General features: G+C 39.8%; 1 protein-coding gene across 2 annotated transcripts in view; it reads right to left on the reverse strand.

The window, feature by feature from the left end:
- Positions 1–23,460, reverse strand: part of LOC126236755 (uncharacterized) — a 55,233-nt gene extending 31,773 nt beyond the window's left edge. For both annotated transcript variants that reach the window (XR_007544979.1, XM_049946295.1), the window contains exons 1-3: positions 23,344–23,460; positions 18,964–19,117; positions 12,802–13,024 (exon numbers count right to left, since the gene is read on the reverse strand). Coding sequence is in view for 1 of the 2 variants with exons in the window: in XM_049946295.1 (XP_049802252.1) it covers positions 12,802–12,970 (169 nt within the window). In the remaining variant the exon portion in view is untranslated. The remainder of the gene's footprint in view (positions 1–12,801; positions 13,025–18,963; positions 19,118–23,343) is intronic.
- Positions 23,461–26,040: the final 2,580 nt, after the last annotated feature.

A 26,040-nucleotide genomic window follows, 5' to 3' on the forward strand; every position in this document is an offset into this window, starting at 1 on the left:
TGCTTTCTGAAGAAGGCTTCAGCTAAAAGCTCAATGTGTAACAGTCTTTTTGTTGTGCCTGCCTGCAACTCAACATGCCATCTTTACAGTGTTATCTGTCCTAGGTTTGGATCCTACAATTTGATCTCGGTAATTAAATTTCTAACATAGATGGCTGCTGTGTGTGTGTGTGCTTTTGTGTGTGTGTGTTTGTGTCGCACACCCATTCTTTCTACTAGGAAGAGCCAGAGCTTACAAGCTAGTGAACACTTTTCTGTTGTTTGTGTTTTTGTTCAAACATCAGTCCACTATAGGTGAGTGGTTGCCTTTCCCTTATTTTACATATTATTATATTTTAATGTTAGCAGAGGAGGTGGTCTCATCTTTATCCTGGTTGTCATAAAATTACTCTCTGAATCTCTTGGAAAAGCTTTGAAATAAATAAATTCACGATTCAATCAATACACAGTGTAATACAAAAGTTGCTTTTAGGTTGTTCTTGTCACTATCCCATCTTATGGTTGTTTTTGGCAATGGGTGCCATTCTGTGTCATATAGTGGGAGGTAGTACCACTGTCCAATATACTTGAGCTTCTGTTACAAAGAACTCTGGTAATTTTACACCACTGCATCGAAGCTGTAGTGATCCTCATCTAGAGGCATCATTTGTGATACCAATATTTAGTATGTGATCTGGAAACTTTAATTTCTGCAGTAATGGAACCAGGAATTTGCATTTTACCAAGTATTTGATCTTTGGGAATTGATATGGAGGCCATGCTGTTGGAGTCTACCGCAAAACTTTTCAGTTTGTTGCAGATTTTTCTGTAGCGGTGGTACCAAGCATATTATGTTCATAGTATACCAGAGCCCATGGGAATTCCTTGCTAAAATCCTCTGTGATGGTGTCCTTGATAAGTATTTGCAAAAGAACTAGCAAAGTAAATCACTGGTACTCTTGATGATAGCGGCTTTATGACAGTCCTGCTGTGCATTTCACTAGGCTGCTGATGCCTTCACCCAGCTAAGAAGTATCTCTGGAATATCACAATCCCATCAACTGCTGGGCCACACAATCAAAGGGTTTTCCCAAATCAATGAAAGGCAGGTAGAGGGGCTTATTTTCTCTCTGTGTTTTTGTGTAAGCTGGTAAACTGAAGAAAATGGCATCAGATGCAATTTGTATGATTTTATCATCATCATTTAAGACTGATTATGCCTTTCAGCGTTCAGTCTGGAGCATAGTCCCCCTTGTCAATTAGAGGTGGAACTCCGTCACCTCCAAAGGTCCGAGGCATTTTGCTCTGATTATGATTATCATATTCTTAAAATAATAATAAGCAAATTTGTATACTATCTATATTGTTGTTGTTGTTGCTGTGGTCTTCAGTCCTGAGACTGGTTTAATACAGCTCTCCATGCTACTCTATCCTGTGCAAGCTTCTTCATCTCTCAGTACCTTCTGCAACCTACATCCTTCTGAATCTGCTTAGTGTATTCATCTCTTGGTCTCCCTCTACAATTTTTACCCTCCACACTGCCCTCCAATACTAAATTGGTGATCCCTTGATGCCTCAGAACATGTCCTACCAACCGATCCCTTCTTCTAGTCACGTTGTGCCACAAACTCCTCTTCTCCCCAATCCTATTCAATACCTCCTCATTAGTTATGTGATCTACCCATCTAATCTTCAGCATTCTTCTGTAGCACCGCATTTCGAAATCTTCTATTCTCTTCTTGTCCAAACTACTTATCATCCACGTTTCACTTCCATACATGGCTACACTCCATACAAATACTTTCAGAAACGACTTCCTGACACTTAAATCAACACTCGATGTTAACAAATTTCTCTTCTTCAGAAACACTTTCCTTGCCATTGCCAGTCTACATTTTATATCCTCTCTACTTCGACCATCATCAGCTATTTTGCTCTCCAAATAGCAAAACTCCTTTACAACTTTAAGTGTCTCATTTCCTAATCTAATTCCCTCAGCATCACATGATTTAATTCGACTGCATTCCATTATCCTCGTTTTGCTTTTGTTGATGTTCATCTTATATCCTCCTTTCAAGACACTGTCCATTCCATTCAACTGCTCTTCAAAGTCCTTTGCTGACTGTGACAGAATTACAATGTCATCGGTGAAGCTCAAAGTTTTTATTTCTTCTCCATGGATTTTAATACCTACTCCGAATTTTTCTTTTGTTTCCTTTACTGCTTGCTCAATATAAAGATTGAATAACATTGGGGAGAGGCTACAACCCTGTCTCACTCCCTTCCCAACCTCTGCTTCCCTTTCATGCCCCTCGACTCTTATTAACTTTTCTTTTCTGCTGCCGATCACAATTACCAGAGTAAAACTGAGTTTTTCAACTTTGGACTTTACTTTCAATTTTATACACCGTAAAAATGACACTGCATCTGATTTCACCACAGCTGTCCTCATCCTCATTTTAACAATGCCTCTGTCACTTAACATTGTGAGATTGTAGGTGAATAATTTTGGTGGCCAAAATAAAACTAGCTGAGAAAGTAACAGATCACACAACAACATTAACATTGTGAGACATCTGTTCAATGTGACAATGTAGTTTTTCTGATGTACAATTGCATGTGTTTTGTGAGTTTACTGGGATAGGCTAAATAAAGCATAATCTGAGGAAATGATAAAAATCTAGGACCCAACTGTCCGGTATCACTTCATTCAGAAACCAGTGACAGACCTCAATACATGCTGGTTTCCCTGGAATCTTTAACTCAAACACAACAGAATTTTCTGAGAATAAAGATGCAGGTTCTTTTTGATAATGTTCTTCCAGCTGTAATGCTCACAAGCACAGCCGGCCGCGGTGGTCTAGCGGTTCTAGGCGCGCAGTCCGGAACCGCGCGACTGCTACGGTCGCAGGTTCGAATCCTGCCTCGGGCATGGATGTGTGTGATGTCCTTAGGTTAGTTAGGATTAAGTAGTTCTAAGTTCTAGGGGACTGATGACCACAGATGTTAAGTCCCATAGTGCTCAGAGCCATTTGAACCATTTCTCACAAGCACAACTAACCAGTGTTAGAATTTGTTGGACTTTTCTGGAGACCATCTTTCAAATGAAAACTATTACTGGTGTTTGGACTTATTTTTGAAAGTTTCTAATGATCTCTGTTGTTTGGATTCCACTGTCATAACATGCTGATAACCTGCTTTATTTTGACCATTCTTTAATGATAAACAAATATAATACTACTTAGTCCGGGAAAGTTGGTTTACTGGCCATAGGAACAAATAAATTCACATGCGTCAGAATCTGTCTGTCTCTGTCTGTTAGTCAGTCATTTACTGATAACTAGCTTAGCACCTGCTCCTTCGCTCATGTAGACTGTATGATCTGCACAGATTTTTTTCTCCCTTTAATTTGTATGTTGTTCACAAATTCCAACACCTAAATTTTTCACACTATAAAGCATAGTATCCTCCAAATGTACGTCTGATCAATAAACGATTCTTGTAGTAGGACAGCAAGGTTTTTGTTAATCATGCATTTTGCTACCTTGTGGTGATATTTCCATAGAAACCTTCATCCCTAGCACATATTTCATTGTGAATAATTGAGAAGTGAAATACAAATTTTCCTAGATTTAACTTTAAACAGTTTTTAATATAATAAAATATCTCCTTAAAAATTTTCATCCCCTATTTCACCCTTTTAGGGGCTGAATATCCAAAATCACTGAAACACATAATTTTTTTATTTCTAACAGAGAAGAATAATACAAATTTTCATGGATTTAGCTTTGAAAATGCTTTCATAATAAAATAGTTTCATAAATTTTTATCCCCTATTTCACTCCCTTATGAAGCTGAATTTCCAAACAAACTGAAATCATGTTTTTTAATTTGTAACTGGAAAGGCAAATACCAATTTTCATAGATGTAGCTTTAAAAATCCTTTAGTAGTTCTTTAATAATGATTTTATTTTCAAAATTGTTGAAACACATACTTTTTTATTTCTGACAGAAACCAAATACAATTTTTGTTGTTCTAGTTTCAAAATTGTCTTAATAGTGACATATTTTCAAAAAGCCGTTCGTCACCTATTTCAAATCCTTATGAGTGGAATTTCGAACAATCCCTTCTTAAACAATGCCTAAAATATGAGATCCACACCCTCTCCAAATTTCAATTTTATATCCTCTGCACTTTGCACTGGACAATGAATCAGTCACTCTGTCAGGACATTGCCATATTACTTACATTCCTGCACTTTTTCTTTAATCTGATTTTCCATAGACTGCTTAATTTGCTCTGGTCTTGTTTAGGTACACAGAAAATCTGTCGAACTCTTCACAAAGTTTCAGCAACTCTCATCTTGCCTATTGTTTTCCTTCTGGCTTGCAATTACTGGTGGACCTCTTGTACATCTGAACTATTTTCTGTTGTCCTCTGACGTGTCCTTGACTTATGAGAACCTTTAATAACAAGACAATATTCTTCGGATAGAGTTTATGACAAATTGTGGATGTTATCTATTGCAGCGGCACCACCATTTAGGATAGGGAAAGTTAGTTTTGTGCAATATTCTGAGTACAAGATACAGCCAGGTGTGGGCCAGATTGCAGTGAGTTACTCATACCAACAGTTGCGAATTAGAATAGAGGCCACAGGGCCGTCAAATTGCTGAAAGAGTATACGTAGCGGTTTTGCATGTCGCAAATCACAGGCAGAAGGGGCACACTGGCCAACCTAGTGTGTTACGACTATGTGACGCGAAGCAGCGCGTATGGCAAAACAAAGGCGCACAGCCGTGCATACATAGGTGCGGGTTTCTAACGTGAGTCATTCCAGTGTGGCAGCTCTACTGGATGGTGGGGCATATCACACCACCAGCTAAAAGCAGCAGCAGATGGGGCGCCAGCGTTCCAGTCCATGGCGCGTAGCCCGTTCGACCTTCTGAGGCCAATGCAGGGTCCATAGACAGCCAGAGGCAGGCCACTCTATGGCTCGCTACCGCGGGCAATCATCCTGGCTTCCAACACACGGCAGAGGCATCCTGAGGCGAGGGCCGCAGATTCAGATGCCGGATCGCAGGCGCTTATTGCTGCCACATCCTAAGCCATGCCGATGAGGGAACACAGCATGGACAATCTTGCAGTTGTCAGCGGGCCGCTCGGCAGCTCCTCGGAACGGTGCTTAGGCAACAAGGATGGGGACAACTAAGTTAGCAGCCGGCACATCCTGACGCCATAGGAACTCTGCGGATGGCCGAGGCCAGCTTGACACAGCATTGCATTGCACGGGCCGCTGGGGTGCTTCCTCAGCATTGTGGGGGCCCTGTGACGCAGACCGAGGTGTACAAGGGCACTGTGGTTGGAAACAATAAATCATTTGGAAAGCTCACATGAGTCTTAATACAGTGCCTTCTAACTCTTCTTGCTCAATTTGGGCATCCTAATACATTCAAAACAAATCTCCATGCCTTATCTTTCCACTCACCCATCTCCCACAACCTCCCAAAGTCTCACCGTCCAGCCACAGAGTAGCATTCCCCTTGTGAATCAGTACCACCCAGGACTGGAGCAATTTAATTACATTCTCCACCAGGGTTTCTACTACCTCTTGTTGTGCCCTGAAATGAGAAATGTCCTGCCCCCTACTCTTCCCACCCCTCCTACAGTAGTATTCCGCCATCCACTGAACCTACACAATATACTCGTCCATCCCTACACAACCCCTGCTCCCAACCCCTTACCTTATGGATCATATACCTGTGGTTGACATGGATGAGAGACCTATCCCGTACATCCTCCCACCATCACCTACTCCAGTCCGATCACAAACATCACCTATCCCATCAAAGGCAGAGCTACCTGTGAAACCAGTCATGTAATCTACAAGTTAGGCTGCAGCCAATGTACTGCATTCTATGTGGGCATGACAACCAACAAGCTGTCTGTCTGCATGAACGGCCACCAACAAACTGTGACCAAGAAACAAGTGGATTGCCCTGTTGCCGAGCACACTGCCAAAACGACACCCTTCATTTCAATGACTGCTTCTCAGCCTGTGCCATCTGGATCCTTCCCACCAACATCAGCTTTTCTGAATTGCTCAGGTAGGTACTGCCCCTGCAAGTGAGTTGCATCCGTGTGTGTGTGTGGGATGGGGGGGGGGCTACTTTTACTAAGAACTTGCTGGCCAAAAGTGTATTTGTGACAGTCAGGGTGAGTGGCAACTTTCCTTTCAATAATATTGTTTCTGGTTCTCTCTCTCTCTGCATTTCGCACTTGATCTCCAACACTTGTCTATTAATCAATCTGTTGCCTAAACTTTACCTTAATATCTTACATTCTCTCTGGACTAATATAATGACTAGTCCTCATCTATTTATAGTCAAAGTATCCAAAGCTTACAATCTTCCTGGTCTGGCAACCATACTGAAGTGTCTTCACTTGGCACCAATGCTCAGCAACTTCTCATTATAGACATTTTTGTCAGGTTACACACTAGGTATAATTTGCAAATCGTAAGATTGACCATTTCCTCTTCTAAAACATTAGGTTGGATTATCCCATCTAGGTATATTAATTTTCCTTCACAAAACAATCATTCCTTGGTTTAAAATCTTCCATTCTGATCCATTGCTGTTTGTCATGTATTTTGTCTTCTCAAAGGAGATATGTAATCTAACTTTCTCAGCTATAGATACACATCAATACACCAATCTGTCAGACTGCCGTGTTAATATTGTTGGCAAAAATGGTTAGGTCATCTGCAAAGGCCAAGCAATCAACATACATCCATTTCAGTTTGAGCCATAGTCTGAGCCATTTTTCTTTGAGAATGTTTCCGGGTTGTATGGCCGTGGTGCATGGGACTCTTCAATCCTGATGTTTCGTCCAAGGCTACGTTGGACATCTTCGCAGGTGCTCCTGGTTGTGCTGAGTCTTGCCGACTGACGAGTTGGACGTCAAAGAGCGGCCTAAATATCTTGGAAAGTGGGCGTAGTCTGGACATCACATGATAGCAGAGATAAACATTGTCAAAGATAATTTTTTTTTTAACTATCAATTATAATGCGTCAAAGATAAAGACTTCTCATTGATTCTGTAGTGCCACAGTGCATATATCACTGAGTTTCATGGCTTCTTCTTTTCTGTTAAAATTATCCCCATGTTTATATATTTCGATGGCTTCTCTATATAGCCATGATAATAGTTCGTCATAGCACATAAAACTTCACTTTCTGAAAATTTCATTACGTGATCACCTGATTGAAGAGCATGTTCTGCCACGGCTGATTTGTCCATTTTGCCTAGTCGCAAAGACTTTTATGTTCCTTCAACCATGTATTCACACATCTCTTTGTAGTTCCAATGTAGACCTTGCCACACATACACAGGATCTTATATACACCACTTGCAGACAGAGGGTGCGGTGGCCCGGTATAATGTTAAGCTCTCTCTATACAGCTTAAGCGTTTTCGTGGACATACTTGCTGAAGAATGCTGGTTCTGCTTTCTTGCAGCGCCGATGTCTTCTGCTAGCACCGGACGCTTCTCCGAAGATTTCACTGCTAGGAAGGGGAAATTTTCACTCTCTCGCTCTCTCTCTTCTTATTTTAAAAAAATATGCTACTCTTGGAATATCATTCAATGCACCAGAACATATTTATTTCCATTTGTACAAAAAAAAAAAAACTAAACTTTATGACGTAAGCCCACACATTACCGGGCACCCAGAATCAGTTAATCACACATTTTTGAATACAATTAATACATAAGCTTTTATCGTGGCTGACTATCCACGTCCAGTCCACGTACTCTCAACAGCAGTTCAACGTCTAATAAACAGTCACTATTTCGAGTCTCTCCATTTGTTTTTTAACAATACAATGCTACATTACTCTTTGCAGCCAGCCACGGGCCATATTTGCTTATTCTTGGCAGGTTGCGCTGAACACTTGCCAGCGCGAACGAATTATCTCCCTTCCAGTTTCGCCTGCACAAACAATAAATGGGTGCAGTATCCCATGCTCATCCTTACGCCCTGCTTTAAAATAATGCGTGTTCGAAACGGCTGGAACACAAGCGTCTCCAGACTTTCGTAAAATTCTGGGGCTGATCCTTAACGAAATGAAGTGCTTGGACTATTTTCTTAGCTGGTCTGAAGATCAGTCGAACATCATGTTTCCTTAGAATCTTGCCAATCTGATCCGTCACTTTGTTTGATGAAGGGTAGAGAAACCCTGTTCTTCCATCGCTGTGCCCTATCGTTGTCCTTAGGCCTCCTGTTATTTGGTCACAAAACTCTATTTATTTCCTTACTAGAGTATCAATTCTTCTCAAAAGCCTGCTTTAGATGTTTTAACTCAGCGTCCAGGTGTCCCGGCGTACAAATCCTTTTAGCTCTGTCCACTAGACTTTTAATTACAACTCTTTACTGTTGTGGATGGTGATTGGAATCCTTATGCAAGTATCTGTAGGTATGTGTAACCTTCTGAAAGACTTCATGTTTCAAGCTGCCATCAGTCTATCTCATGATGAAGACATCCAAGAAGGATATTCCATTGTCTTTCTCCATTTCCATTGTAAACTGGATATTTTGATTTATACTATTTAAATAACAAAAGAATTCCTCTAAAGCTTCTTTGCCATGTGACCAAACAACAAATGTATCATCCACGTATTGATACCATCGACATGGTTTCTTACTCGCTTTTTCCAGAGCTAATTGTTCGAATTTTTCCATATAAAAGTTAGCAATCATAGGACTCAATGGGTTAGCCATGGCCACACCATCATCCTGCTCATACAATTCATCTTCCCACTAGAACTGACTAGAGGTAAGGCAGTGTCTGAAATGAGCAGTCAAATCTGCTGGGAAAACATCCACTATGTAAACCATAACTTTGTTAAGTGGAATCACAGTGAATAAAGACACTATGTCAAAACTGACAAGAATATCCTCAGGAGCCAAAGTAAATCCCTCAAGCTTCTCAGTAAAATGATGAGAGTCTTTTACATAAGAATCAGTTTTGCCAATATGTGGTTGTAAACAAGATGTCCAACGTAGCCTTGGACAAAATGTCAGGGATTGAAGAGTTCCATGGACCATGGCCATACATCATCATCATCATCATCATCATCATCATTTAAGACTGATTATGCCTTTCAGCGTTCAGTCTGGAGCATAGCCCCCTTATAAAATTCCTCCACGATCCCCTATTCAGTGCTAACATTGGTGCCTCTTCTGATGTTAAACCTATTACTTCAAAATCATCCTTAACCGAATCCAGGTACCTTCTCCTTGGTCTGCCCCGACTCCTCCTACCCTCTACTGCTGAACCCATGAGTCTCTTGGGTAACCTTGCTTCTCCCATGCGTGTAACATGACCCCACCATCTAAGCCTGTTCGCCCTGACTGCTACATCTATACGAGGTGCATTCAAGTTCTAAGGCCTCCGATTTTTTTTCTAATTAACTACTCACCCAAAATCGATGAAACTGGTGTTACTTCTCGACGTAATCGCCCTGCAGACGTACACATTTTTCACAACGCTGACGCCATGATTCCATGGCAGCGGCGAAGGCTTCTTTAGGAGTCTGTTTTGACCACTGGAAAATCGCTGAGGCAATTGCAGCATGGCTGGTGAATGTGCACCCACGGAGAGTGTCTTTCATTGTTGGAAAAAGCCAAAAGTCACTAGGAGCCAGGTCAGGTGAGCAGGGAGCATGAGGAATCACTTCAAAGTTGTTATCACGAAGAAACTGTTGCGTAACGTTAGCTCGATGTGCAGGTGCATTGTCTTGGTGAAACAGCACACGCGCAGCCCTTCCCGGACGTTTTTGTTGCAGTGCAGGAAGGAATTTGTTCTTCAAAACATTTTCGTAGGATGCACCTGTTACCGTAGTGCCCTTTGGAACGCAACGGGTAAGGATTACGCCCTCGCTGTCCCAGAACATGGACACCATCATTTTTTCAGCACTGGCGGTTACCCGAAATTTTTTTGGTGGCGGTGAATCTGTGTGCTTCCATTGAGCTGACTGGCGCTTTGTTTCTGGATTGAAAAATGGCATCCACGGCTCATCCATTGTCACAACCGACGAAAATAAAGTCCCATTCATGCTGTCGTTGCGCGTCAACATTGCTTGGCAACATGCCACACGGGCAGCCATGTGGTCGTCCGTCAGCATTCGTGGCACCCACCTGGATGACACTTTTCGCATTTTCAGGTCGTCATGCAGGATTGTGTGCACAGAACCCACAGAAATGCCAACTCTGGAGGCGATCTGTTCAACAGTCATTCGGCGATCCCCCAAAACAATTCTCTCCACTTTCTCGATCATGTCGTCAGACCGGCTTGTGCGAGCCCGAGGTTGTTTCGGTTTGTTGTCACATGATGTTCTGCCTTCATTAAACTGTCGCACCCACGAACGCACTTTCGACACATCCATAACTCCATCACCACATGTCTCCTTCAACTGTCTATGAATTTCAATTGGTTCCACACCACGCAAATTCAGAAAACGAATGACTGCACGCTGTTCAAGTAAGGAAAACGTCGCCATTTTAAGTATTTAAAACAGTTCTCATTCTCGCCGCTGGTGGTAAAATTCCATCTGCCGTACGGTGCTGCTATCTCTGGGACGTATTGACAATGAACGCGGCCTCATTTTAAAACAATGCACATGTTTCTATCTCTTTCCAGTCCAGAGAAAAAAAAAATCGGAGGCCTTAGAACTTGAATGCACCTCGTAGAGTTCATTCCCAGTTTTTCTTTGATTTCCTCATTGTGGACACCCTCCTGCCATTGTTCCCATCTACTAGTACCTGCAATCATCCTAGCTACTTTCATATCCATAACCTCAACCTTGTTGATAAGGTAACCTGAATCCACCCAGCTTTCGCTCCCATACAACAAAGTTGGTCGAAAGATTGAACGGTGCACAGATAACTTAGTCTTGGTACTGACTTCCTTCTTGCAGAAGAGAGTAGATCGTAGCTAAGTGCTCACTGCATTAGCTTTGCTACACCTCGCTTCCAGTTCTTTCACTATGTTGCCATCCTGTGAGAATATGCATCCTAAGTACTTGAAACCGTCCACCTGTTCTAACTTTGTTCCTCCTATTTGGCACTCAATCCGCTTATATTTCTTTCCCACTGACATTACTTTCGTTTTGGAAATGCTCATCTTCATACCATAGTCCTTACATTTCTGATCTAGCTCTGAAATATTACTTTGCAAACTTTCAATCGAATCTGCCATCACAACTAAGTCGGGCGCATATGCAAGACTGCTTATTTTGTGTTCACATATCTTAAACTCACCCAGCCAGTCTATTGTTTTCAACATATGATCCATAAATAATATGAACAACAGTGGAGACAGGTTGCAGCCTTGTCTTACCCCTGAAACTACTCTGAACCATGACCTCAATTTACCGCCAACTCTAACTGCTGCCTGACTATCCATGTAAAGACCTTTAATTGCTTGCAAAAGTTTGCCTCCTATTCCATAATCTCGTAGAACAGACAATAACTTCCTCCTAGGAACCTGGTCATATGCCTTTTCTAGATCTATAAAGCATAGATACAATTCCCTGTTCCACTCATAACACTTCTCCATTATTTGCCGTAAGCAAAAGATATGGTCCTGACAACCTCTAAGAGGCTTAAACCCACACTGATTTTCATCCAATTGGTCCTCAACTAATACTCGCACTTTCCTTTCAACAATACCTGAGAAGATTTTACCAACAACGCTGATTCACGAGATACCTCTGTAGTTGTTACAGTCTTTTCTGTTTCCATGTTTAAAGATTGGTGTGATTACTGCTTTTGTCCAGTCTGATGGAACCTGTCCCGACTCCCAGGCCATTTCAATTACGCGGCCATACAACCCAGAAAAATTCTCAGCAGCTGAAACATCCGGTCGGGAAAACCTTCATTGTATCATTTATCTTTCTTCTCTTCTCGTTTCATATTTTTCCTCCATTCTCAAATAATCTTTTTGAAGGCACAGTTAAAAAGGGGTGGAAAGAGTTCACCACCTTGACCTACACTGGTTTTGATTTTAAAGGGGTCCAATATCTTGTAAACGAACTTCAGTTTTGACACAGACTTAGTGTCTGCAGAGTAATCAACCACGGTTCTGTATTTATAACCCATCCCAAATTCTTCTAGAACATTCAATAATGACCCACAATCAACCAAGCTGTACACTCTTTAAAGTCAATGAGCACAAACATATAGTCGTACCTACCAATTGTCTTATACCTGATCATATTTTTCATATTGAAAATCTGCTCTGGGCAAGAATGTCCTTGCCTGGAACTTGCCTAGTACTTACCAATGTTTTTATCAAGATGATCTTTAATTCTTTTCTGGAGAACTTTGGAGAGGAATATCCCAGTAATTACTTATATAAATTGTATTTTCTGGAAATTAGTTTGAAATACTGACAGGACCAGTTCCAAAAGTTCCAAATAACTTTTTTAAAGTAATATTTCCTCCTCTTTGTGTTTCCCATGTAAATAGTAAAACTGACATGTTACATTTCATTTGGACCAGTTGTGTACAGAACTTTAACTCTGGCTGTGATTACCAATAACCAAATTTAGTGTTGTGCAGACAACACTATGACAAATGAACAAATATTATGCTGTTTACGTTCGACCAAAATATCATCGATATCTTATTTGAATATTCTCACACATAAGTTAGGCTGTTATTTCACTTTAATAGTTAAATTGAACTAAGAATTAAGTGTACAACATAACAATAATTCATGCAGCAACAATCTGATGTCAGTTAACTATGATCACTTACGTGATACAGAAATCTTGACTTTAGTGCCATTCATTAAATAGCTTATTCCATCCATATGATTCATATTCTGCTCTTTAGGCACTGAGGTCCCTGTATGAACCCTTGCATTCCTAAGATTCTTTCTTTGTGTTTTTGGCTCTCCATTTGGAGCCCATTTGGTGTGAATCATTCGTGCTTTTGTAAAGCAGTTAAGAATACAAGAACCAAAGCCTGCCCGAAATATCTGTAAAGACAACAAACATTTTAATTATTGTCTTGTGCTTATTTCAGGAGAAAGAAAACTGACATTCTATGGATCGGAGTGTGGAATGTCAGATCCCTTAATTGCGCAGGTAGGTTATCAAATCTGAAAAGGGACATGGATAGGTTAAAGCTAAATATAGCGGGAATTAATGAAATTCGGTGGCAGGAGGAACAAGATTTCTGGTCAGGTGAATACAGGGTAATAGATACAAAAGCAAATAGGGGTAATAATGCAGGAGTAGGTTTAATAACGAATAAAAAATAGGAGCACAGATAAGCTAGTATGAAGAGCATAGTGAACGAATTATTGAATGCAAGATAGACATGAAGCCCATGCCTAATACAGTAGTGCGAGTTTATATGCCAACTAGCTCTGCATATGACGAAGAGATTGAAGAAATCTATGATGCGATAAAAGAAATTATTCAGATAGTGAAGGGAGACAAAAATTTAATAGTCATGGGGGACTGGAATTCAACAGTAGGAAAAGGAAGAAGACAGAGATTTAGGAACCAGGTTTTAAAATGTAAGATATTTACAGGGGCTGATGTGGATGCTGACCAAAATCTATCGGCTATGAACTGTAGATTAAAACTAAAGCAACTGCAAAAAGGTGGCATTTTAAGGAGATGGGACGTGGATAAACCGAAAGAACCAGAGATTGGTGAGAATTTCAGAGAGAACGTAAGGGAACAATTGACAAGAATGGAGGAAAGAAATACAGTAGAAGAAGAGTGGGTAGTTTTGAGAGATGAAATAGTGGCGGCATCAGAGGATCAACTAGATAAAAAAAACCAGGGCTAGAAGAAATCCTTGAGTAACAGAAGAGATGCTGAATTTAATTGATGAAAGGAGAAAATATAAAAATGCAGTAACTGAAGCAGGCAAAAAGGAATATAAATGTGTCAAAAATGAGACTGACAGGAAGTGCAACATGGCTAAGCAGGGATGGCTACAGGACAAACATAAGGATGTAGAGTCATATACCACTAGGGGTAAGATAGATACTGCCTACAGGAAAATTAGACAGACCTTCGGAGAGAAGAGAATCACTTGTATGAATATCAAGAGCTCAGATGGAAAACCAGTTCTAAGTAAAGAAGGGAAGGTAGAAAGGTGGTAGGAGTGTATAGAGGGTCTACACAAGGGTGATGTTCTTGATGACAGTATTATAGAAATGGAAGAGAATGTAGATGAAGATGAAATGGGAGATACGATACTGCGTAAAGAGTTTGACAGATCTCTGAAAGACCTGAGTCCAAACAAGGCCCCGGGAGTCGACAACATTCCATTAGAACTACTGACGGCCTTGGGAGAGCCAGTCCTGACAAGATTCAACCATCTGGTGAGCAAGAAATACCCTCAGACTTCAAGAAGAATATAATAATTCCAATCCCAAAGAAAGCAAGTGTTGACAGGTGTGAAAATTACCAAACTACCAGTTTAATATATGAAGATGGTATCTGTTCTCCTTCAGTGCAGATGCACTCACATTGCTCAAACTCTTACGGGAATCGGTAATTTACTGCTGCAAGTAATGGGTATAGTGGGTAGGGGCATTACAAATGTAGTGTGTGGACAGTAAGTTGGAAGTGTGGGTCTCACAGGGAGCGTGCCAGAGGTAAGTCCCTGCAGTTGCACTATCCCGTGTCCTTGATGGCTCAATCGGATAGAGCGTCTGCCATGTAAGCAGGAGATCCCAGGTTCAAGTCCCGGTTGGGACACACATTTTCAACTGTCCCCGTGGATATTTATCAACGCCTGTAAGCGGCTAATGGTCTAGATTTCATTGTAATATCAGTTTAATAAGTCACGGCTGCAAAATACTAACACGAATTCTTTACAGGTGAACGGAAAAACTGGTAGAAGCTGACCTCGGTGAAGATCCGTTTGGATTCCGTCGAAATGTTGGAACATGCGAGGCAATACTAATCCTACAACTTATCTTAGAAGATAGATTAAGGAAAGGCAAATCTACTTTTTTATTATTGATAGACTTAGAGAAAGTTTTGAACATGTTGACTGGAACACTCTCTTTCAAATTCTGAAGGTGGCAGGGGTAAAATACAGTGACTGAAAGGCTATTTACAATTTGTACAGAAACCAGATGGCAGTTATAAGGGTCGAGGGGCATGAAAGGTAAGCAGTGGTTGGGAAGGGGGTGAGACAGGGTTGTAGCCTATCCCCAATGTTGTTCAATCTGTATATGGAGCAAGCAGTGAAGGAAACAGAACAAAAATTTGGAGTAGGAATTAAAATCCATGGAGAAGAAATAAATCCTTTCGAGGTTCGCCGATGACATTGTACCGTAATTCTGTTAGAGACAGGTTTGCCGATCAAATAATAAGTCTGTCAGACAGTAAAGGACCTTGAAAAGCAGTTGAACAGAATGGACAGTGTCTTGAAAGGAGGATATAAGATGAACATCAACAAAAACAAAACGAGGATAATGGAATGTAGTTGAATTAAATCGGGTGATGCTGCGGGAATTAGATTGGGAAATGAGACACTTAAAGTAGTAAAGGAGTTTTGCTATTTGGGGAGCTAAATAACTGATGATGGTCGAAGTAGAGAGGGTATAAACTGTAGACTGCAGTGGCAAGGAAAGCATTTCTGAAGAAGAGAAATTTGTTGACATCAAGTATAGATTTAAGTGTCAGGAAGTCGTTTCTGAAAGTATTTGTACGGAGTGTAGCCATGTATGCAAGTGAAACATGGATGATAAAATGAGATGATGATTCAGTTTACATAATGGTAAGACATATTATGAAAGCCAATTTTAAACTGAAAAACATTTTCAGAAACTTACGAATCCTTATGCTACCTTAATAGTTACAAAATACAGGCTGTGTAAGTTGAAATAATGTGAGATTGTTGAGATTTTCAACATGCACACTAGACTGCTAGAAGCTAAAATGGGCAAAGGGAATATAACAAAAGATGAATGAGTGGTTCTGGGTGATACAACAGTAAAGGCAGCAGAGGAAAAACTAGGCATAATGGTAAAGCCCAGCAGAAATGTTTGCACAACATAACAAAATATTGAATTTGAGCAGTATTTACCTTACTGAAAATCAGTTCATCTCATAATTCAATAATTTTCTTGAATGATTTATTTTTTTGATACAATGTATTGAACTGAATTGACATAAGAAGAAAATATACGAATGCAGAAGATCCCCTAGTGATCAAACCAGGTGCAAGACCTGTCCCATATAACCACCCACTGCCTCCTGCCATGGTCCACTCATAGGCATCATTCCCTCTGTGCAATAAAAGGTAAGGCAACATGTGAAAGCAGCCATATCATACATTAGCTATGCTGCAATTACTGTACAGGATCCTATGTGGGCATGACAGCTAAGGAACTGTCTACTGATTATCTACCACAAAAAACTGTGGCAAAACCACATATTTCACTATCTAGTTGCCAAACACGTTGCAAATTACAGCAGTAAAGATGTCACTGGCTATTTAGATATCACACACACACACACACACACAACTTGCTGAAAGACCTGCCTCACACTACCCTGCTATCCCTCTGTGCCTCGTGCATCCTTCCCTATCGCCTCCCAACCCCCATCTGCACAGTCTTGCTGATACCCAGGGAGTGTACTTTTGGGTGTCTGTGTGGTTGTGTGTGTGTGAATGTATGTATATATTTTACTACAAAAATAGCAAGAGCTTAAAAGCTAGTGTGAATATAGTTTTCTGTTACAGGTTTTTGTGTGCCACACATCAGTTTGCTTTAGGTGAGTATAGTACTTGTATTTCCCTTATTGTACATATTTTTCCACCCACAAATTTCCATTATTAGAATACTAACATAAAATATTTACAGAAGAATGAAACAAATGGTAGAAGTCCATCCTGAGGTTGGTCAGTTCCAGATATATGTAGAGATGTGTGAGGTAATATTAACCATTCAACCTGTCTTAGAAGTTATGTATGTGAATACCTGTGTATTTAGCATTTAAAGATGCTGAAAAAGCTTTTGACAACATTCACTAGAATACCCTCTTTGAAATTCTTAAGTTATTGAAGCTAAAATACAGACAACAAAAGCTTGTCTATGACGTGAAGGGATACCAGGCTGCATTGATATGAGAATAAGGGCAGGAAATGGAAGCACTAATTCTTGACAAGGGGTGAGTGGTCTGAATCCTGTGTCTCATGTTATCCAATCTATGCATAGAGCAAGCGGTAAATGAAAAGGAATTAAAATTCAGGGGAAAAGAAACTTTATTGTCTGCTGAGGTCCTAATTGTCTGCATATGCGAGGAACTATGGCGATCAATTATACAGAACGGACTTGGCTTGTCAAGAGGTTGTATGAAGAACATAAATAAAATGAATATAAAATGTAGAATGCCAACAGCAAAAAAAGCTGTGCTAAACTGTGAAATATGTTAACATCTAATATACATTTAAGTGTCTGTAAGTATTTTCTGAAACTATTTGTCAGCAGTGTGGCTACAAACAACCACTAGATGGCACTACTGAGACATGACACTGACATTGTTTTAAAATTTATTATTTTTAAAACAAATGTAGGTCAGACATCACCTGACTAGTTTCTTTACAAGGAATATTTAAAGAAACAGCATTGTGTAGAAATGGAAATTTTATGTGCAGGTTTCCACAAACAAAATTTTTGAAAATTATTTTAAGAGACCAACTCAACAACTATGTTGAATTGCTTCATTCAACTTTTGGCAAACAGCCACCTCCAGAAAGTTAGCTAGTTTCAAGATCCATGGATAATTTTGCACAAAAATAGTAATGATGTGGAAAAAGTCAAAGATAACCTTAACATGGAATAATGAATGTCATTACCATCTGTTATTGTAATTATGTACATCATTATTCCTTTTAAACCTTAGTGTATTATTTATAATAAACTACATGAGGCAATAAATAACTGTGAGGCAGTAGACAGAGTGCCTCACTCCTTACACAGATGTCTACAAGATGATTACGGGTGAGCTCCACATATTATTCTTACAGCACACTTTTGAGCAATGAAGACTTTCTTAAAGATGAATTATCCCAGAACATTATTTATATGACACTGAATGAAAATACGCAAAAAATGTCAACTTACTGATCTGTATCTTCCCCAAGATCAGTAATGATTCTAAATGCATTTATTATTTCCTCACCATGTGTTACATGTATCATTGGCACAGTACTCCTGGATGTGCAGAACTGAATATATTGTAAGCAAATGAAATTACATGGTTCCGGAGACTCTTTCAACTTTGAAATATCTTTGCTGTATATATACCAACTGAAGTAATGAATGAAAATTTGTACGGGATTTAAAACCGGGTCTTCTGCTCACTAGGCATATGTGCTAACCACTACACTGCCCTGACACAAAGCCTATGAAATTTAGATAAAAATTAGGTGCCTTATGAGTTCCAATAGCTTTCTTTACAATTTTTCATCCTGTGGAATGACAGACAACAAAGAGGAGCCTTCAAGTACAAGAGTAATATATGGCCTAACCCACATGATTCCAGAATCAGAGTACCTGAATCACATGTTTTTCTTTGACAATTGTTTCACCAGTGTTGACACACACATCACATCAGAAAATAAAAGCTATTGGATCGATAACAGAGATGAGAACTAATACATGCCTCCTTTGTTGATTATTTTAAAGTAATAATAATAATAATAATAATAATAATTGGGGGAAGAAGAAGAAGAAAAAGAATGGGGAGGAGGATACACAGGATAGGAAAATTGTTCACAAAATACTATGTTACATTCTGTACTGAAACATGTTAGTGGAACAGAACATTTTCTTTTACTAATGTGTAAACAGAAATGTGATTGTTGTTAAGTACTTGCAGTCAAAGGAAATGCCTGCTGATAACTACACCACTTGTTAGAGAGCAACACATGTACCTTATGAATAAGGTGAAATTGTCACCAGCTAACGTGGTAATGTTGGTATGTTGGTAAACTGGCTCCTTGTTTCATTTTTGTCATTGCGCCTGCTTGGTGTGGTCTATCTTTGAGTCACTGCTCCTCCTTCCTGTATGTGCAATGTCATATGTTTCTGTAAATTAAGGAATTATGAACATTGTAATTATTTGCATCATAAATCATATTCTGCTAACAATACCCTTACTACCTTAGGTCTAATTGTGACGTTGTAAAAGGGGTACTAACCCCCATGAACCAAGGACCTTGAGAGTGGTGGGAAGGCTTGCATGCATCAGTGATACTGATAGCCATACCGTAGTTACAACTACAATGGAGGGTATCTGTTGAGAGACCAGACAAACATGTGGTTCCTGAACAGTGCCGGCAGCCTTTCAATAGTTCCAGGGGCAACAGTTTGAATGATTGACTGATCTGGCCTTGTAACATCAACCAAAACGGCCTAGCTGTACTGGTACTGTGAATGACTATAACCAAGGGGAAACTACAACAGTAATATTTAACGACGACACACAGCTTTACTCAACGGTAAAATGATGATGGCACTCTCTTGGGTGGGTACAATACTCCAGATGTAAAACAGTAACCCATTCGGATCTTCACGTGGGGGCTATTCAGGAGGTCGTCATTATCAGCAGAAACAAAACTGGCATTCTACCAATCAGAGCGTGGAATGTTAGATCGCTTCATTGGGCAGGTATATTAGAAAATTTAAAAAGGGAAACGGATAAGTTAAAGTTAGATATAGTGGGAATTCATGAAATTCAGTGGCAGGAGGAAAAAGACGTCTGGTCAGGTGAATACAGGGTTATAAATACAAAATCAAATAAGAGAATGCAGGAGTTGGTTTAATAATGAATAAAAAAACAGGAATGCAGATAAGCTATTATAAATAGGATAGACAATGCATTATTGTAGCCAAGGTAGACACAAACCGCAGACCTACCACAGCAGTACAAGTTAATATGTCAACTAGGTCCACAGATGAAGAGATTGAAGAAATGTATGATGCAATAAAAGAAATTATTCAAATAGTTATGGTAGATGAAAATTTAATATTCATGGGGATTGGAATTCGGTAGTAGGGAAAGGAAAAGTAGTAGGTGAACATGGACTAGGGATAAGGAATGAAGAGTAAGCAACCTGGTAAAATTTTGTGCAAAGTATAAGTTAATCATAGCTAACACTTGGTCTAAGAATCATGAAAGAAGGCTATATACAAGGAAGAGCCCTGGAGACACTGGAAGGTTTCACATACATCATATAATGGTATGACAGAGATTTAGGAACCAGGTTTTAAATTTTAAGACATTTCTATGGGCAAATGTAGACTCTGACCACAATCTATTGGTTATGAACCATAGATTAAAACTAAAGAAACTGCAAAACAGTGGGAATTTAAGAAGATGGGATCTGGATAAACTGGAAGACCCAGAGGTTGTAGAGAGCTTCAGAGAGAGCATTACAGAACGATTGACAAGAATGGAGGAAAGAAATACAGTAGAAGAAGAATGGGTAGTTTTGAGAGATGAAATAGTGGTGGCAGCAGAGGATCAACTAGATAAAAAAATGAGGGCTAGTTGAAATCCTTGGGTAACAGAAGAAATATTGATTTTAATTGATGAAAGGAGAAAATATAAAAATACAGTAAATGAAGCAGGAAAAAAGGAATACAAAAGTCTCAAAAATGAGATCATCAGGAAATGCAAAATGGCTAGATCAGTGATGTCTAGAGGACAAACGTAAGGATGTAGAGTCATATACCACTAGGGGTAAGATCGATACTGCCTACATGAAAGTTGGACAGACCTTTGGAGAGAAGAGAATCACTCGTATGAATATCAAGAGCTCAGATGGAAAACCAGTTCTAAGCAAAGAAGGGAAGGAAGAAAGGTGGTAGGAGTGTATAGAGGGTCTATACAAGGGTGATGTAGTTGAGAGCAATATTATGGAAATGGAAGAGAATGTAGATGAAAATGAAATGGGAGATATGATACTACGTGAAGAATTTGACATAGCACTGACAGCCTTGGGGGATTGAGCCATGACAAAACACTATCATTTGGTGAGCAAGATGTATAGAGAGGTGAAATACCCTCAGACTTCAAGAAGAATATAATAATTCCAATCCCAAAGAAAGCAAGTGCTGACAGGTGCGAAAATTATCAAACTATCAGTTAAATAAGTCACGGTTGCAAAATACTAACACAAATTCTTTACAGACGAATGGAAAAACTGGTAGAAGCTGACCTCACAGAAGATCAGTTTGGATTCCGTAGAAATGTTGGGACACGCGAGGCAATACTGACCCTACGACTTGTCTTGGAAGATAAGATTAACGAAAGGCAAAATTCCTGCTCTCCTTGCAGCAAATCACGTTCGTTAAAATTCCAAGTTCAGACAGTGTCATCTTAGCAACAGTGATTGTCACAGGATTTTTTTACTCCAAGGAGAGCGTCAAGGAAAATTCGCAAAATCTGAGCTGGAGTAAGATGGACTTTTTGGGTCTAACTGAATTTTCGGTACCACATATTCGCTAACAGTGTACCTAGCTCAACAAACACAATCACGCATTGAATGCAGCCTATTGTCATTGCGAAAAACATAAACAAATATAACAACTCCAAAGGCATATCACAAAACAATGAAAGCTTAATAAGAAAACTGTTGTTGTTGTTGTTGTTGTTGTTATTGTGGTCTTCAGTCCTGTGCAAGCTTCTTCACCTCCCAGTACGTACCGCAACCTACATCCCTCTGAATCTGCTTAGTGTATTCATCTCTTGGTCTCCCTCTACAATTTTTACCCTCCATGCTACCCTCAAATACTAAATTGGTGATCCCTTGATGCCTCAGAACATGTCCTACCAACCGATCCCTTCTTCTAGCCAAGTTGTACCACAAACTCCTCTTCTCCCCAATCCTATTCAGTACCTCCTCATTAGTTATGTGATCTACCCATCTAATCTTCAGCATTCTTCTGTAGCACCACATTTTGAAAGCTTCTATTCTCTTCTTGTCCAAACTAGTTATCGTCCATGTTTCACTTCCATACATGGCTACACTCCATACATACACTTTCAGAAACGACTTCCTGACACTTAAATCTATACTCGATGTTAACAAATTTCTCTTCTTCAGAGACGCTTTCCTTTCCATTGCCAGTCTACATTTTATATCCTCTCTACTTCGACCATCATCAGTTATTTTGCTCCCCAAATAGCAAAACTCCTTTACTACTTTAAGTGTCTCATTTTCTAACCTAATACCCTCAACATCACCCAACTTAATTCGACTACATTCCATTATGCTCGTTTTGCTTTTGTTGATGTTCATCTTATATCCTCCTTTCAAGACACTGTCCATTCCGTTCAACTGCTCTTTCAAGTCCTTTGCTGTCTCTGACAGAATTACAATGTCATCGGCAAACCTCAAAGTTTTTACTTCTTCTCCATCAGGGAGAGGCTACAACCCTGTCTCACTCCCTTCGCAACCACTGCTTCCCTTTCATGCCCCCCGACTCTTATAACTGCCATCTGGTTTCTGTACAAATTGTAAATAGCCTTTTGCTCCCTGTATTTTACCCCTGCCACCTTCAGAATTTGAAAGAGAGTATTCCAGTCAACATTGTCAAAAGCTTTCTCTAAGTCTACAAATGCTAGAAACGTAGGTTTGCCTTTTCTTAATCTAGGTTCTAAAATAAGTCGTAGGGTCAGTATTGCCTCGCGTGTTCCCATATTTCTACGGAATCGAAACTGATCTTCCCCAAGGTCGGCTTCTACCAGTTTTTCCATTCGTCTGTAAAGAATTCGTGTAAGTATTTTGCAGCCGTGACTTATTAAATTAATAGTTCGGTAGTTTTCACATCTGTCAACGCCTGCTTTCTTTGGGATTGGAATTATTATATTTTTCTTGAAGTCTGTGGGTATTTCGTCTGTCTCATACATCTTGCTCACCAGATGGTAAGAGTTTTGTCAGGACTGGCTCTCCCGAGGCTGTCAGTAGTTCTGACGGAATATTGTCTACTCCCGGGGCCTGTTTCGACTTAGGTCTTTCAGTGCTCTATCAAACTCTTCACGCAGTATCATACCTCCCATTTCATCTTCATCCTCTTCCATTTCTATAACATTGTCCTCAAGTACATCGCCCTTGTACAGACCCGCTATATACCCCGCTTTCCCTTCTTTGCTTAGAACTGGGTTCCCATCTGAGTTCTTGACATATAAGAATTATATATATATTCTTGATATAAGAAAACTAGTATGTCAAAATTACGCTTCGCATTTTCAGACTACGGAAGACAATATAGTTTCACAGTCGTGGACGTTCTAACATCATACATACCTTGTCAATTCATAGAATATTCCCCGGTACTATCACAACGTCAACAAACAAACTCTCTTAACGAGGAAAACAACTACACTACCACAACATGAACCAACGTTTACAATTTCATTTTCGTTGCAAAGATGATAGCATTGAAGACATACCTACTGTCATGGAGGTTTAGGTTTGTCGCTCGCTTTTGGGAGGATTTTGCGCTATTATGGTGACTTGTGTGGTGTTCAGATGTACGAATCGTTCTGATTGTGATGCGAAATCGAAGGAAATAACATTTCATGTGTAAGTTGTCTCGTTAAGTGTGATTTTACAACTTCATTGTGAATGTACGTGTGCTACTTGGGTACTTGTACTATAGCGTGTTTTTCTCCTGTATGATTTTAGATTTCCTAAAAATGAAAGTCGGAAAGCTCTTTGGTAGAATGCCGTGAGGAGGAAGAATTGGCTTGCGTCTAAATGGAGCACTATATGTTCTCAGCATTTCCGTGAAGAGGACATAGACGGAACTTCCCTTTCAACAGTAAGGCTCCGAGAAAATGCCGTACCATCAGTTTTCCCCTGCACACCCAAAACATTTGCAAAAGTAAATTATATCAGTTATGTGAATATTTAAGTCAGTAGTTTGTGAACCTCTCACTTTGTCTGGTCTACTGTGTTGTACAATATTTTTATTGCACTGCTAGTTAATGGCATTCTACGGATCGGAGCGTGGAATGTCAGATCCCTTAATCGGGCAGGTAGGTTAGAAAATTTAAAAAGGGAAATGGATAGGTTAAAGTTAGATATAGTGGGAATTAGTGAAGTTCGGTGGCAGGAGGAACAAGACTTTTGGTCAGGTGATTACAGGGTTATAAATACAAAATCAAATAGAGGTAATGCAGGAGTAGGTTTAATAATGAATAAAAAAATAGGAGTGCGGGTTAGCTACTACAAACAGCATAGTGAACGCATTATTGTGGCCAAGATAGACACAAAGCCCATGCCTACTACAGTAGTACAAGTTTATATGCCAACTAGCTCTGCAGATGATGAAGAAATTGATGAAATGTATGACGAGATAAAAGAAATTATTCAGGTAGTGAAGGGAGACGAAAATGTAATAGTCATGGGTGACTGGAATTCGTCAGTAGGAAAAGGGAGAGAAGGAAACGTAGTAGGTGAATATGGATTGGGGGGAAGAAATGAAAGAGGAAGCCGCCTTGTAGAATTTTGCACAGAGCATAACTTAATCATAGCTAACACTTGGTTCAAGAATCATAAAAGAAGGTTGTATACCTGGAAGAATCCTGGAGATACTAATAGGTATCAGATAGATTATATAATGGTAAGACAGAGATTTAGGAACCAGGTTTTAAATTGTAAGACATTTCCAGGGGCAGATGTGGATTCTGACCACAATCTATTGGTTATGAACTGCAGATTGAAACTGAAGAAACTGCAAAAAGGTGGGAATTTAAGGAGATGGGACCTGGATAAACTGAAAGAACCAGAGGTTGTAGAGAGTTTCAGGGAGAGCATAAGGGAACAATTGACAGGAATGGGGGAAAGAAATACAGTAGAAGAAGAATGGGTAGCTTTGAGGGATGAAGTAGTGAAGGCAGCAGAGGATCAAGTAGGTAAAAAGACGAGGGCTAATAGAAATCCTTGGGTAACAGAAGAAATATTGAATTTAATTGATGAAAGGAGAAAATACAAAAATGCAGTAAATGAAGCAGGCAAAAGGGAATACAAATGTCTCAAAAATGAGATCGACAGAAAGTGCAAAATGGCTAAGCGGGGATGGCTAGAGGACAAATGTAAGGATGTAGAGGCTTGTCTCACTAGGGGTAAGATAGATACTGCCTACAGGAAAATTAAAGAGACCTTTGGAGAGAAGAGAATCACTTGTATGAATATCAAGAGCTCAGATGGCAACCCAGTTCTAAGCAAAGAAGGGAAGGCAGAAAGGTGGAAGGAGTATATAGAGGGTTTATACAAGGGTGATGTACTTGAGGACAATATTATGGAAATGCAAGAGGATGTAGATGAAGATGAAATGGGAGATAAGGTACTGCGTGAAGAGTTTGACAGAGCACTGAAAGACCTGAGTCAAAACAAGGCCCCGGGAGTAGACAACATTCCATTAGAACTACTGAAGGCCTTGGGAGAGCCAGTCATGACAAAACTCTACCATCTGGTGAGCAAGATGTATGAGACAGGCGAAATACCCACAGACTTCAAGAAGAATATAATAATTCCAATCCCAAAGAAGGCAGGTGTTGACAGATGTGAAAATTACCGAACTATCAGTTTAATAAGTCACAGCTGCAAAATACTAACGCGAATTCTTTACAGACGAATGGAAAAACTGGTAGAAGCGGATCTCGGGGAAGATCAGTTTGGATTCCGTAGAAATGTTGGAACACGAGAGGCAATACTAACCATACGACTTATCTTAGAAGAAAGATTAAGAAAAGGCAAACCTACATTTCTAGCATTTGTAGACTTAGAGAAAGCTTTTGACAACGTTAACTGGAATACTCTCTTTCGAATTCTGAAGGTGGCAGGGGTAAAATACAGGGAGCGAAAGGCTATTTACAATTTGTACAGAAACCAGATGGCAGTTATAAGAGTCGAGGGGCATGAAAGGGAAGCAGTGGTTGGGAAAGGAGTGAGACAGGGTTGTAGCCTCTCCCCGATGTTATTCAATCTGTATATTGA

The sequence above is a fragment of the Schistocerca nitens genome, chromosome 2 (assembly GCF_023898315.1).
Source record: "Schistocerca nitens isolate TAMUIC-IGC-003100 chromosome 2, iqSchNite1.1, whole genome shotgun sequence".
Lineage (NCBI taxonomy): Eukaryota > Metazoa > Arthropoda > Insecta > Orthoptera > Acrididae > Schistocerca > Schistocerca nitens.